The sequence below is a fragment of the Nansenia antarctica genome, assembly GCF_963989245.1.
Source record: "Nansenia antarctica genome assembly, chromosome: 13".
Lineage (NCBI taxonomy): Eukaryota > Metazoa > Chordata > Actinopteri > Argentiniformes > Microstomatidae > Nansenia > Nansenia antarctica.
In genome coordinates, this window is record NC_137683.1 from 17,406,061 (window position 1) to 17,419,899 (window position 13,839).

Sequence of the window (13,839 nt, forward strand, 5' to 3'; positions counted from 1 at the left end):
CTGACGTCTGGGAGACTCCATTCACTGACACAGTGCAGGACACCCCCCCCCTCTCCCTCTGATTAAGAATCCCCCCAAATCCACCCATTCACAGCCATTGGCCCTGATCTCCACATGAAATGATACCCCTTCTTTCTCCTCCACTCTGGCTGCTTAAAGCGCCCATATGCCAGGCAACCAGGAGGCTGGGAAAGCTCATAATTGATCAGTAAGACGAGGCTGAAACAAGTGTGACTAGGGTCAGCCCCCCACGACGTCCAAGGGAAAGAGTGGTTTAATATCCACATTTATTAGGAAATGTAATAGGAGTTACGGTCCTGTGAATCGGAGAATGCATTCCTCTCGTTCTCCAGAACGAACACAGGCTTTTGTTGACATTTTCAGCAAATATCTAACGTCTGAGTCTATTACAATGGATAGGAATTGAAAGCAAACAACCATTACCGTTTTTTTTTTTTTTTTTTTTTTTTAAATGAATGTACCCTTGGAAATAAGTTGTATTATGTTTTTGTGGTTCCAACTAACAGTATCGCCTTTAAACCTTTTGGTAAGACATTTCCATGGATACAAACATAATTTGCTGGACAAAATAGGGGATGGATCAGTTGTAAACAATGTACTGTACAGATTGAATAAAAATCAGATGTTAAAATCAGCTGTTATTCTCATAGAATACAAATAACAATTAAAAACATTTACAATTATTCCCTTTGATAAAAGCATCATTAAGGTAATGGCTTACATATATTAAGAATGTTACCAAAATCAAGTAATCATTACAAATCATTTAGTCCATTGATCAACTCAGTTTAGGCACAGATCAACAAGTAGGATAAAAAGATAACTTTTGTCACAACATGGACACACATCAGTGGAGACCATGCATGAATCAAAAGCAAATGTAATGTTTATTTAAACTACATAAAGCTATAGACAGAATTGTGTGGGGTGTGGAAGTATATAGGGTCAGTGGTGTATGCAGTGTGTGGGTGAGGGAAAAGTATACTGTGGTGGAGGCAGCATGGAGGAGGGAAGAGAGGCAGTGGCCAACCTAAAATAGCCTGCAGGGCCCAGGTGCACCACATCAGCTGACGGCCCTCCCACCTCGGCCCACTGGCCTCCTGTGAAGCAGCACAGAAACAGGACAGCCCAGCAGACAGTGGAGGCGTCAGACTTAACAACAATTTTATAATGCCTCCATTCATAAATGCATCCATTCGTTACTATTTCTCATGGGCTTCACAAGGGTCATGGGTACTCTAATACTTTGGTCTTCCACAGGAAGAATAAGTCATTCTAATTCATTAGAGAACAAAAAGAAAAAAACTGCAATAATACATTATTGATGCATTGGAATGTTATTGAATATTGTAAAATACATTAGTACCACTCATGGCATTCATAATTAGCATAGAAGAAATGCATTTGGGTGTGTTAATAAGAGATTAGTTTCTCTATTTCTCAATAAGGTCCTGTTACAGTAACACACCCTTTCTCTCTTGACATTGGCACACGTTACAGCAGCAATCAAGACAGGCGAGAAACTGTTAGTGGAAGATTTCATTGTTCTTAGTCTTTGTCAAGATGAATATAAAGGGATCAACCAGTCATGAGTGGAAGCCCTCTATATGGTCCACTAGGTAATGGCACTATCTTCTCTGACTCTGTTCACTATGGCTCAGACAGCAAAACGTAGAGTGAGTGGCCAGCCCACATAGGGACAGGTCTCAGTGGTGCTGGGGGGTTCTATGTGATTCCATTGTTACAGTGCAGTTTTGGTCCAGGAGACAGACTTGTCAAGTATCCATGCTGGTGTTGAATTGCAAGTCATGGTTAATGTTTTAGTCCTGTGCTGTGGTTGGTTTGGCACATTGGGCTTGGGGTGGTTGGGTCCAATAATCCGTACAGTAGTTCACAAGGTTCACAGCAGACTGGGTAGTGGATGTGACGAGGCCATCATGAGCATGTGCTTAGAGAGGCCCTGGGTTGTGGTCTTCTTTTGTCACATGACCGCGGCGTGGTGGTGGTGGGGAGTAAGGCTGGCGTAGGTGATGGTGGTGGGTCTGGGGGGCCAGTCGGGGTCCTCCTGCAGCTCCTGGGCCAGGTGTACATAACGCGCCCGCGGGGTGTTCCTCCTCCACCTCCGACAGAAGAGCCAAGAGAGGAACGCCGAGCCCCAGCGATCGTTGGCCGACTGGGAACAGCACACACACACACACACACGCATACATTGAAGAGAAAACATACACACCGTTAATGGTTGTTTTTTTCAATTGCTTCTGAATGTCATATTTGTTGCAATTGAAATGTGTTTATGATAATTGATGGATTCCTGGCAAAGATCTATTCCAATCATTTAGGCGTAGGTGATCAATGACTTTGAATGCTTTAGCACCGATGGATGAGCTGTAAACCACTGTAAGCATCACTTGCTTTACCCTTTACTTAATTTCAGAATCATCAAAAAACTAAAACAAATGTGAAATAAAAACCAACTGAACTGCAAGCATTGTGGGAGGGGAGGCAGACCAGGAAATGAAAGAAGCTAACCACAAAAGGACAGAAAGGGGTAAATATTCCCAACCTGAGGTGTGTGAGCAGCGGAGGCCATGTCATGGCTGCCCTGCTGCTTGTCTCGGCTGAACACCAACCTCCATAAGATGATGTCAAGGACCAAAGTCTACGGGAGGTTTCATTGTGCAGGAGGAAAACAAGTTGGCTGCTGATCATATAGTAATATGGGTTGATCAGGTTACGAGCAAAGACAATGAACTTCAAGTCGGTTGCACTCAAGAGTGCACAGTAACAACATATTCATCAATGGATGGGTTTTGATTCAATGTGATTGCTTCATTGATTAATTGTCATTGTCAGTTGTGTCAATTGATTTGGTTGGTGTAACCTAATCACATAGTTCTACATGCATCATTATCAGCAAGCTGAATCTAGGAGATCTGTCAGCAAATTGCTTGAAAGGGCAGATTCCAAGGTTACACACCTACAGTGCATTGCAAAAGTAATGGGACAGTGAAGTATTTTTTAATTTATACTCCAAATTTAAAATCAATACTAGATTACTAAAGATTAAAGTAAAGATTATCAGCTTTTATTTGATGGTATTTGTGTACTGTACATATTGGTTTCACCATTTAGAAATGACACTATTTGTGTATATATAGTCCCCCTATTCAGGGCACCAAAAGGAATGGGACTATTGGCTTGACAGGGGTTTCTGGTTAGTCAGGGGTGTTCCATCACATCATTGGTGAAGGAGAAGAGGTATCAATGATGTTAGGCTTTGTATTTGCCTTTGGAGTCTGCTATTAATGTCTGCCAACATAAGGATCAAAGAGTTCTCAATCAAATTCAAAGAAACCGTTAAAAAGAAAGCTTTCAGAAACATAGTCAAAACCAAACATGATTGGGAACTTCAATAAAAACAAAGCACTGCTCAGCAATCTCTTGCTCACAATAATTAAGAACCCCCGCAAAAAACCCAAGAAGGACCAAATACTAAACCACATCAGATCCACCCAGAGCATCGAGGCTTAGCAAATTAGCAAAAACACACCTTTTCTCCCTGGCCTTTGAACTGAGGTGAGCCTGCCTCCCGACACTGCACTTTTTGTACTTTTATTTCTGCACTTGTATTTTGTATTGCACCTTGTTTTTATTAATATGCTATATAAATAAACATTACTTACTTACTTACTAAACATGAGTGCTTAATTTGGACATTACATGAATCTGTCCCATTATTTTTGGTGCCCTGACTATAAAGTGGGACTATAAAAAGTGTTCTAATTTCAGAATAGTGAAAGCAACATGTATGATATTTTAAAATCATAGTAATCGTTTCTAATTCAAAGCCAAAAGAAAATGAGAGAAAATAAAAATTGCTTCACTATTACTTCCTCACAGGGCCGTGTCACATACCTCCAGTAGGACAGACACAGCTGCATTCACCATGACGATGATGACCACTGTGATGCGCCATTCATGGGGAACACACACAATCTGAGGGGAGAAAGTGCAGTGGGATGGAGTTACAGTAGCTAGCTAGATAGACGGCTTCAGAAGAAACTCATCACAGGTAGGGAATTCATCGAATCATGTGGAGCAATGGTGGTTGTTCTGTGTATCACTCACCTCAAGGAAGCGGTCAATCGCAGGCACGGGATACAGCACGATGAGGAAGAGAAAGAGGTATAGGCCCAGACAGGACAGCATAAACGGCCCTAGTGACACATGATAGAGAACAAAATGACATCCAGTCATTCTGCTTCCACGCTTGGTGATTTAACTGAAGTAACTGATGAATCAGTGGTGGTTTGCCCAAATGATACATTTGTGGCATGCTGACAGGGTCCCTCTACTTCATTACTTCTAATGCAACAATATTATGCTAACTTGTGTATAATTACACTTCTGTATTAGGCTACATATCTATCTACGGTACATATCATCGACCACTGTGACTCATAGTTACTACTGTACTCCTACAACACAATGGGCTCTCAAATGTACATGTAGTTGCTGTGTGGGGATTCATACAGTGCCTATAGAAAGTCATCAGACCCCTTCATTTTTTCCACATTTTGTTGTGTTATAGACTCAATTTAAAATTGATTAAATAAAAGAAAAATTGTCATCAATACACACACAATACCCAATAATGACAAAGTGAAAACAAGCTTTTAGAAAAATTTGATTAAAATTGAAACACAGAAATACCTCATGTACGTAAGTATTCATACCCTTTGCAATAACACTCTTAAAATTATCTAAAATGCAAAAATGTCATCAACAAATCACACAATAAGTTGAACTGAGTTCATCTTCATGCAAGGATAATAGTTTATGTAATTTTGGAATCAATATCTTTGTTTTTATAGGGTCTCTCTCTTATAATTTCCTCTTGATCCTGACAAACTCCTCAGTCCATGCCAGTGACAAATATACCCATAACTACCCTGCAGCTACCACTATTCTTCACACGAGAGAAGGTGCAGATGTGCTCTATTTGCACTAAACTTAATTCTTTGTAGTAAAAACAAATAAACACATTTCCAGCCACTTTATTTGCTGTATCACTTGAATTCATTGTTGCAAACACAATTATGGATATGAGATAGATTATTTTTCCATTAAGAGATTATTTTTGGCCACTTGGTTATAGATCAATTTTGTAGAGTGACTGAGATGATGTTGTCCCATCGACTGTGCTTTTTCCTCTCTACCATTCAACTTTGCAGATTTGTGTAAGTCTCCCCAGGCCTCAGGGTCGCATTCCTGAGCAGTGTTGTTCCTCTCCATTTGCTCAATTTGTTATGTTGTGTGTGGATTGATGACATTTTGATGACATTTCTTTTTATATAATACATTTTAAAATGAGTCTACAACACAACAAAATTTGGAAAAAGTGAAGGGGTATGATGACTTTCTATAGGCACTGTATACAATTCACAGTTTTACAACTCACAGTTTTTGTATGTTGGCTGTCTGAAAGGCTTGCCCTTGGAGAAGATAATGGCTACCGACAGGTATTGGAAGGACGACACATAGAAAAGAGTGGTGTTCTCATAGTTCTTTATATTTTTGTGGTCGTTGTGGGATGTCAGATTGAGACCGTGGGAGATACTGCCAGTGGAAATATTACAAGCACTGTTGAAGAGAGGTTTAAGCACTGTTAAAGAGAGGCACGTTTTTGGTTTTCTTACAGGAAAAGTTGAGAGTGAAAAAAGAGGCATGGTAAGGTGCCAATTATTTTGGGTTCCTTTCTCCATTCCCCCATTCCAATTTTTTGCTGACAAAATCAATAAAATTCCTCCCATCCCAAACAACTTCCTCTGTGCATTTGGCCTCTTGCAGTGGCCGCAGTACTCACTCAGAGTGGGCCGTCCACTTCTCGTACCAGCTCTGTTCTCTGACCCAGAGAAAGGCCAGCACCTGGAAGGCCAGGCAGGTGAGGATCTGGGTCAGCACTGAGAACAGCAGAGGTCCTGAGATCAGACTGGACGGGGGCCGCTGAGCCACCAGCTCCTTCCACGCGGGGTTCAGACTCACTGGGGGGGGGGACATGCACAGGCAATAATCAGGGGTGGGATTGGAGAAAATACATGGGAATTGTATAATAGATTTTTGGTATTTTGATTATAACAGTGCAATGTTGTCAGAGTCGATTTTTTATCGAGGCACATTGTGAGAGGCACTTTTTATGACCAATCATGAATGTTTTCTTGACACGCGTACAGTAGCCTACCCGAATCAGGAAAAACACTGTATGATGTGATGTGTAGACTGTGGTAGGATATAAGCATGGTATTTGAGAGATCTATTGATTGCACATACGGTATATGTTCAGTTGATGGTGGTATTATGTGCTAATAAAGAATCTAATAAAGAAGAAGAAGAAAAGAAGAAGAAGAAGAAGAAGAAGAAGCAGAAGAAGAAGAAGAAGAAGAAGCAGAAGAAGAAGAAAAAGAAAAATAAGAAAAAGAAGAAGAAAAAGAAGAAAAAGAAGAAAAAGAAGAAGAAAAATAAGAAAAATAAGAAAAAGAACAACAACAACAACAACAACAACAACAACAACAACAACAACAACAAGACGACGACTCACTTGTAAAGGCGATGATCAGAATGATGGCAACGTCAATGAAGAGGAACTGGAAGTCTCCAAGGTTGCTGAGGATCTAGGACAGAAGGAGACAGGATAACCACAACCCAAGATGTTTTAAAGGTAATCTGATTTCAAATCAGCGGTGATGAGGTCTGCAAGTTTACTACAGAAGTATTGACTGATCTGGGTGCAGTACTTACAGAGTAGAGGAGGGTGACACTGAGGTACTGGATGATACTGTACAAGGCCATGAACTTGAACACAGAGAAGGAGGTGATGAGAGCAGCACGGCCCTCCCTGAGGAGAGACACATATACATCCAGACCGTCAACGTTTCCGTCGCTAGTCAAGCCAAAATATTGCTAACCTAGTTAGTGAAAAGTAGTGGGGATTGACTAGCGAGTGTGTCATTGATTTTCAACAATGTTGAAATGTATTTAAACTTTTCTGAATGAAAGTTTTTAAAATAATAATAATTAAAACATTTTGATTGGTTGGCAACTTGTTCCCGGTTGTCCAAACCTTTTTGTTATACACTTTATTTGCCAAGTCTTGTCTTGTTCTCTATATTAAATGGCATAGCCACACTGTACACACCTCCTTAGCCACATGTCCTGCCAATGAGAGCACTCAAGCTCTCTCTTTAAATAAATTCATTATGTTCATTCTAGATGGCGAGGCCTATGGTGTTAAGTGATATTATGCTACAGTACCTGATGAGGTTGGGTACACAGGAGATGTTGGCGGTGGAGGAGGTGAAGGGGGAGGCTACAGAGGCCTCCAGTTCTGACAAGGAGATCCCACTGTGAGCCCTCTTCAGGGCCTGGAGATGACAGAGAGAGAGAGAGGGGGGGGGGGGGTGCATGTCACTGTTTGTGTTCCCAGTAAACTCTTGGCGAAACAAATCTTCAACAAATCTAACCCTAACCCTGACATACAGTAGATCAGACAACATCATACTTACACCACAGTCATTAGCTCCATCTCCACACATCCCCACAGTGTAGCTGCAGAAACGAAACAAGAAATGCCTACCAACAGAATGTGTTCACTGGCCAATGGAAATGTGCCAGTATATATAATATTGATACTGCAGTTCAGTGCTGGAAGAGAATACTCACTCGACACTCTGCAGGACCTCCACCAGCTGGGTTTTCTGATCAGGAGCCATGCGGGCAAACACGGTGGCACACAGCACCAGCTACAGCGGCACCAAAAGCACACACCCACCACAATGTCATGTGATTGTTCCCGATTGTACCTTTTGTATTATTTATGTGATTCTGTCTTGTATGTTGCAGAAGAGGAACCTGCTGCAAACCAGTTTTAACTGAGTCAGGCCAGTCTAAAGGTAACACATTTGAACATCTGTAATGTTACTTTTAATCTTTTCCTGGATAATAATAAATTAAATTAAATGACATTTCTAAACAGTTACATGTAATGCACCACTTCCACAGTATTACTTCAGTACTGTTTGCTCTTCTATCATTTTCTATAGGGAACAAAACTCAATGAAAACAAAAAATGTGTGTTTCCTATTATCCGAATTTCCTGTTAGTCAAAAGAAGCAAGTATAATTAAGTTCTGACCTTTTGGACCAGGTCGGGGAAGTGCTCTGTGATTACGGCGAAGGACCTGCCACTCATGGCAAAGTGATAGCGCTGGTCCTGCTGCTTGGGATGCTCCTCATCATAGGCCACATCCTCAAGGCTGATCTGCACTGACTTGGGAACAACATAGAAAAGGGAGGACGTGAGCGTCCATTACAGGTCATTCACCTTAATACCAAAAGGAAAGTGAGACTGTGTAACATCACTACACACTCAGTCTGTTTTTCTATCACCATTTACCTAACCAAGAAGTCATTTGAGATTAAATCCCTTTGCGAGGGAGACCTGCTTAACAAGAAATGTGTGTTTATACTCTGTGTCTAGTAAATCTAGTCCATATCCTCCAGACCTGGGTCAATTCAAATACATACAAATCCTTAGTATGTTACTGTAGATACTTTCAAATACTTGAGCAACCTTTGATTTAGTTTGATGTACAATGCAACCAATAGAAAAGTTCCAAAAGTGAAACTCCAAGCTAAATCAAGCACAACTCAAATATGATCCAGATGTCCTAGACTGCTCTTCTCCCCACACCGTGTGGTTGTCCTTGTTCAGCTGAGTGGCATTCTCTGTGTAATGCCAGTTGATCTGGGCAGGCTGGGTTTCTTTAGGAGGCAAGGCATCTGCAATGATGACCCTCTCATGAGGGGTTATCATCCCACAGTTTCTGGCTACTGATATGGCTGTCAGCATATTGTCACCTACAGAGAGAAAGAGAGAGAGAGAGAGAGAGAGAGAGAGAGAGAGAGAGAGAGAGGGAGGGTGAGGGAGAGAGAGAGACACACACACACAGACAGGGAGAGAGAGAGAGGGGGAGAGAGAGGGAGAGGGAGGGAGAGGGAGGGAGAGAGACACACACACAGACAGGGAGAGAGAGAGAGAGAAAGAGAGAGAGAGAGACAGAGAGAGAGACAGAGAGAGAGGAAGAGAGGAGAGACACACAGAGGGAGAGAGAGAGAGAGAGAGAGAGAGATGGAGGAAACAAGATGCTACACTTACATTGATATCAGTATAGATGTAGTAGGGGTGAGTTAGCCGTTGGTAGCTAGATCATTTACAAATCTCCAAGATTAACAACAGCTGCACGTTATCTGTAACCTGTTATCTGATAACATTTGTATTGTTATGAATGAGGTTGCCTTACCTGTAACCATCACAGTGCAAATGTTAGCACGTCGTAAGTCTGCTAAAACCCCAGCAGTCTCTTCTTTGAGCTTGTTTTGCATGATTATGAGTCCTAGGAACTCCATATTGGTCTCAATTACAGCCCTGGAGGTCATAAGAAAGAGAATTGATTTATGTCAGGACCAAAAAACATGCATATTCTCACAAGACAAATCTGAGCCATGGATTTCAGTCTCTCCTGGCTCATAGATATTCTAAATACTGTTTTAATTTGAGTGTATACTATTATATTATAATAAATATTATAATTGCAAAATCAAGAATGCCTCGAAAGGATAAGATTCCTCTTGGACACCTGTTCCCTTATTGACTCAGTAGCGAGCGAGTCGCAGGAGCCAGCATCAGGCGGGCGTGAGAGCGCCTCTCACTCGGGCTATGTGCCGGCTCTATACCGTTAACACGGGCGCCTAAATGAAACTCACACGTGCTGCTGAGGTAAGGCGAGGTTGACGCAGCCAGTGAGTTTTCTCCCTAAGTTGGTAGAGCATGGCGCTAACAACGCTTAGGATGTGGGTTTGATTCCCGCTCAACATTTAGGTTGTGGGTTCGATTCACGCTGGGACCATAATATACTGACAAATGTATGCACTCACTGCAATGTAAGTCGCTTTGGATAAAAGTGTCAGCTAAATAGTAATATATGTACTGTACCTGTTGAGGTTCTGAACTTTGTGCCAGGAGAGCTTGGCCTCTAGCTGGCGATGTGCCAGGGCGATCACTCTGAACCCTTGCCTGGTGTACGCCCCCAGTGTCTCTGGGAAACTCTCTGGTACTACAGGGGAGAGAGAGATGGAGCAGAATAAATCAACACTGTAAGGGCACTTGGGTAGATCTGAGAGGATGGAATAGGTTTAAGCAAAAACATGACCAAAAATTCCATCAGTCTGCATAATGGACCCAACAACTATATTCCTTACACCTGCCCAATCTTATATCCAGACAAGTTATAATATAAATAGTATAATTATAATGAATAATCGTACACAAATACCCTCAAATAAAGTTGAGTCTCAACTTTAACTTCATAATAAATAGAACAAAGATTAAAATTAGGTTGTTGTTGTTTTTTTATGAAAAATGAAATGCTTTACTGTCCCATTGTTTACACAGGGCACTGTAATACTGCCTGCAGAAATATCATTTAGTTTGGTATTTGAGCACCTTTTTACATTCTCTCGCTATTTCTATCAGTCCGAGTAAATTATGTTTCCAGGTTGCGATAAAATTGTATAAACATTTCCAATTCCCTAATCTGCCTCTCCCCTGTCATGCTCTCTGGCATGCCAGCACCTGCAAAGAGTATAAGATCAATTGAAAGTGTGAAGCCTTTTTTAATATAGAGAACTATTGGCATCAATGAAAAACCTTCTATATTTCCAGAAAACGTCAGGTGCAGTAAATACAGTTCTTGATAGTAACTAAGCTGAGTATTCAAGCAGTCTCTCTCTCTCCACTCTTCCTAGTGAGCCGTTTTCTCCTCTGTTGGGCTAGGGTGTCACATCCACAGACTGGGCTTGAAATCTTAGGCCCGTTTCAACCTCTATTCAGGGGTTAGTAGATGCCTGACCTGTCTCCTCTCTGCAGAGGCTGGCCACAACCTCTGGCGCCCCCTTGAGGTAGGAGTCCATGTGTTTCTCCCCGAGCCTCCTGACCACCACACTCATCCTCTGGAGCACCGAGGAGAACGGGAACTGGCGAACTATCCCAATCTCATAGGACTGCTGGAGGAAAGACAGGAAGACAAGATGAGAACCACTAAGTCAACCAACAGGTCCATCTGTCAGTAAGTCTCAATTCTTTCAAATGCATTCTTCCTTCATTTCTTGTGGTAATCACAAATCTAACCAGGTTCTAACCAGGCATGTTGTCTTCAAGATGAATTATAACCATAAGGAAACATGTGTAAAAGGCTGACTCTCCTTCTGTCTCTATACATCTAAAAAAGATACAGGAGGAAAAAGCCCCAGACTACTTACCGACAACTCAAATAGCTCCTGGAAAGGAAATAGAAGGTTTGCATTTAAAACCTCCTTGGTATATGAATATTGTATACTCAGTTCAGACTATGTAATGAGTTAGGCACACATATATTTGGAGGTTTAAGAGGTATAAGAGTATGTCCATAGTATACCATGTTCTGGGCTAGGTGATTGACACTCTGGTGGATCTCAGGGAGAATTTGCTTGGGTGGCCGCACAACAGTGGGCATTATGGGACTGTGGAGAGCTGTTTCCTCCTCTGTGGGCTCCTCCAGGATCTATACATCACAATTATTGGTGTTGAGTAACATGTCAATAACATGTCAGGTCTCAACTCTCCATCGAGAACCAGCAGCCCCTTTTTGACCTGATGGAGTTAGCCTGGGTACCTGTCTGCTTATGTTTTAGGCAACTAGGTGCTGGCTTGGTGCTGTCACAAAGCAACAACAATGTAGAATTCCTGTGCACAAAAAATGTATGGTATACAGACAAATGGAGGGGAATGACATTTATGTGTCAATACCCACACTAGCACTTTACCTTAGTATGCATGGCCAATACATCAGTTCATACTTGGTAGTGTGAAAGTTTGGATGTTGGATGTCATTCTTGTATTAAGGTTTATAGGCATGTGACTAACAGGAAGTATAAGATCCATAAAGAAACAGAAATGGCATTGAGACAGACTAACCCAGCCGGTGGCATTGAACATCTTGAGGTCCAGTGGGTCTCCGGAAAGTTCTCCCTCAATCTTAGTCAGTTCGTGGCAAGTTGCCATGCAAGCTACAAACCTAGACTTGACCAGGCTCTCTTTCTCAGGGTCATTCTCTGAAGGGAAGAAACTGAAGGAAGGGGGAAAAGAAAGGTTGAGTGATACTGAGTGTGACTTAAGGATAGGTCACCTAAATTATAAAATCACATGAATACAGAATCACACTTGAGTCATTTTTCCCTTTTTAACCCAGTGATGCTAATGCTAGTGTAGGCTCTGCTAAAGTAAATAAAACCAAATTGTGGTTTGCTTTTTGCTGTAGTCTCCCAGGCCCAGAAAAAACTCCCCTTGCAGACAAACATTTACAAATGCAAAAACATACTACATGTCCTTCTCACCTGCCATTTTCAACTCTCTGGATACCCCAAAGATCCAAGCCATCTTCAGTGAGAGTACCAGTCTATGTAGGAAAGCAACACCAGTAACTAGACTACTCCTCAATTTCAAATGATACGATGGAACCCAGTATGTGCTAGCAATTGAAACAGCCTGACACTTGGCATAATGTTTTCTGATGTGCTTTGGGCACGGGGGGGGGGGGGGCGGGGGCACTATGGGAGTCACCTTATCAAAACAGACTAGGTTGAGCTGCCCACACACGTTGATCCTCTGGGGGCTGATGCAGAAGATGCCCATCCGTTTCAGCCTGCGCTGGGCATAGACGATGCCCGCTGTCATGGCTGCAGGTAGAGCCGGGGGCACCGTGATGGTGATGATGTCCAGAGACTCAATGATGATGGTTTTCGCTGGAACCTGAGAATGAACGGAAGAAAAGTGCTCAACAAACCCAAGAGTTTAAAGGGGAAGGAACTAGACATTTACTCTAAATGGCAAGCTGCATGACTAAGCACCCAATGAAAAGGCACTACACAAATGCAATCAACCCTTTAAATGGATGTACAGACAAGCACAGAACGGTGTACCTGGTTTATGATACTGAAGACTACAGTATAGATGAAGCCGATCCCTGCCACAGCCACCAGGCACAGCAGGAAGAGGTAAGCATCTCTGTACAGCTTGAAGTCAGTGGGCTTTGGGTAGAGGATGGAGCGCACTAGCTGGCCCTTCTCTGTAGAGAAGCCTGAGGGACAACACATATGGGAAGATAAGAGCTTGAATAGCACTTGAAAATTGTGGTTCTTTTTGTGATGATATGCAGTTAGAGGCCTCCCACATGAACCATTAGAGAGGTATATATATCACAACACGTCCTAGAGGACCATGAGAGAACGTACCACTGGCGAGACTCAAGCTACCGCACAGGAATAACAAAACACACAACTTAAATAGAAATGTCCTATTGAAATAATAAGCACCTGCGTGCCTGAATGTTAATCTCCGCTGCCCCCTAGTGTCCAGATGGACACAAACTGTACAAAGTGAAGAAAAATGTAAACGAACACAACAGTCTTACCAGTCCTAACCACCACAGCCTTGACAAGTTCCCCTGTGTAGAAGCGAGTCTGGATGACGTGGGTACCACAGAATAGTGTGTGTCTCTTGTGTTCTTCCACGCAGTATGTTGTGGCCCCCTCCTCTCCAGAGCTAGGCAGGCTGGTCTTTGTGACAGGGACACACTCTCCTGAGGATGGGGGATCAGCGGGACACTTATTCACATCATGAGGCACACAAGGTTTGTTAAAGCACAATAGCTAGATTAGAATGTTA

The 13,839-nt window shown here is 42.3% G+C and overlaps 1 protein-coding gene across 6 annotated transcripts in view; it reads right to left on the reverse strand.

Annotated features, from left to right (window-relative positions):
* Positions 1-286: 286 nt before the first annotated feature.
* Positions 287-13,839, reverse strand: part of LOC308169611 (polyamine-transporting ATPase 13A3-like) — a 30,715-nt gene continuing 17,162 nt past the window's right edge. Inside the window, exons 23-45 of one of the 6 annotated variants that reach the window (XM_080544311.1) lie at positions 13,586-13,753; positions 13,095-13,252; positions 12,736-12,924; positions 12,510-12,571; positions 12,091-12,241; positions 11,552-11,677; positions 11,397-11,414; positions 10,988-11,138; positions 10,072-10,192; positions 9,380-9,504; positions 8,770-8,936; positions 8,212-8,346; positions 7,741-7,820; positions 7,584-7,626; positions 7,333-7,442; positions 6,820-6,916; positions 6,620-6,692; positions 5,888-6,065; positions 5,483-5,664; positions 4,150-4,238; positions 3,937-4,017; positions 2,585-2,680; positions 287-2,194 (exon numbers count right to left, since the gene is read on the reverse strand). In XM_080544311.1, the coding sequence (XP_080400437.1) occupies positions 2,003-2,194; positions 2,585-2,680; positions 3,937-4,017; positions 4,150-4,238; positions 5,483-5,664; positions 5,888-6,065; positions 6,620-6,692; positions 6,820-6,916; positions 7,333-7,442; positions 7,584-7,626; positions 7,741-7,820; positions 8,212-8,346; positions 8,770-8,936; positions 9,380-9,504; positions 10,072-10,192; positions 10,988-11,138; positions 11,397-11,414; positions 11,552-11,677; positions 12,091-12,241; positions 12,510-12,571; positions 12,736-12,924; positions 13,095-13,252; positions 13,586-13,753 (2,792 nt within the window). In that variant the 3' untranslated portion in view covers positions 287-2,002. Of the gene's footprint in view, positions 2,195-2,584; positions 2,681-3,936; positions 4,018-4,149; positions 4,239-5,482; positions 5,665-5,887; positions 6,066-6,619; positions 6,693-6,819; positions 6,917-7,332; positions 7,443-7,583; positions 7,651-7,740; positions 7,821-8,211; positions 8,347-8,769; positions 8,937-9,379; positions 9,505-10,071; positions 10,193-10,987; positions 11,142-11,396; positions 11,415-11,551; positions 11,678-12,090; positions 12,242-12,509; positions 12,572-12,735; positions 12,925-13,094; positions 13,253-13,585; positions 13,754-13,839 lie in introns of those variants that run through there. The other 5 variants (XM_080544309.1, XM_080544310.1, XM_080544308.1 and 2 more) reach the window with 5 other exon arrangements.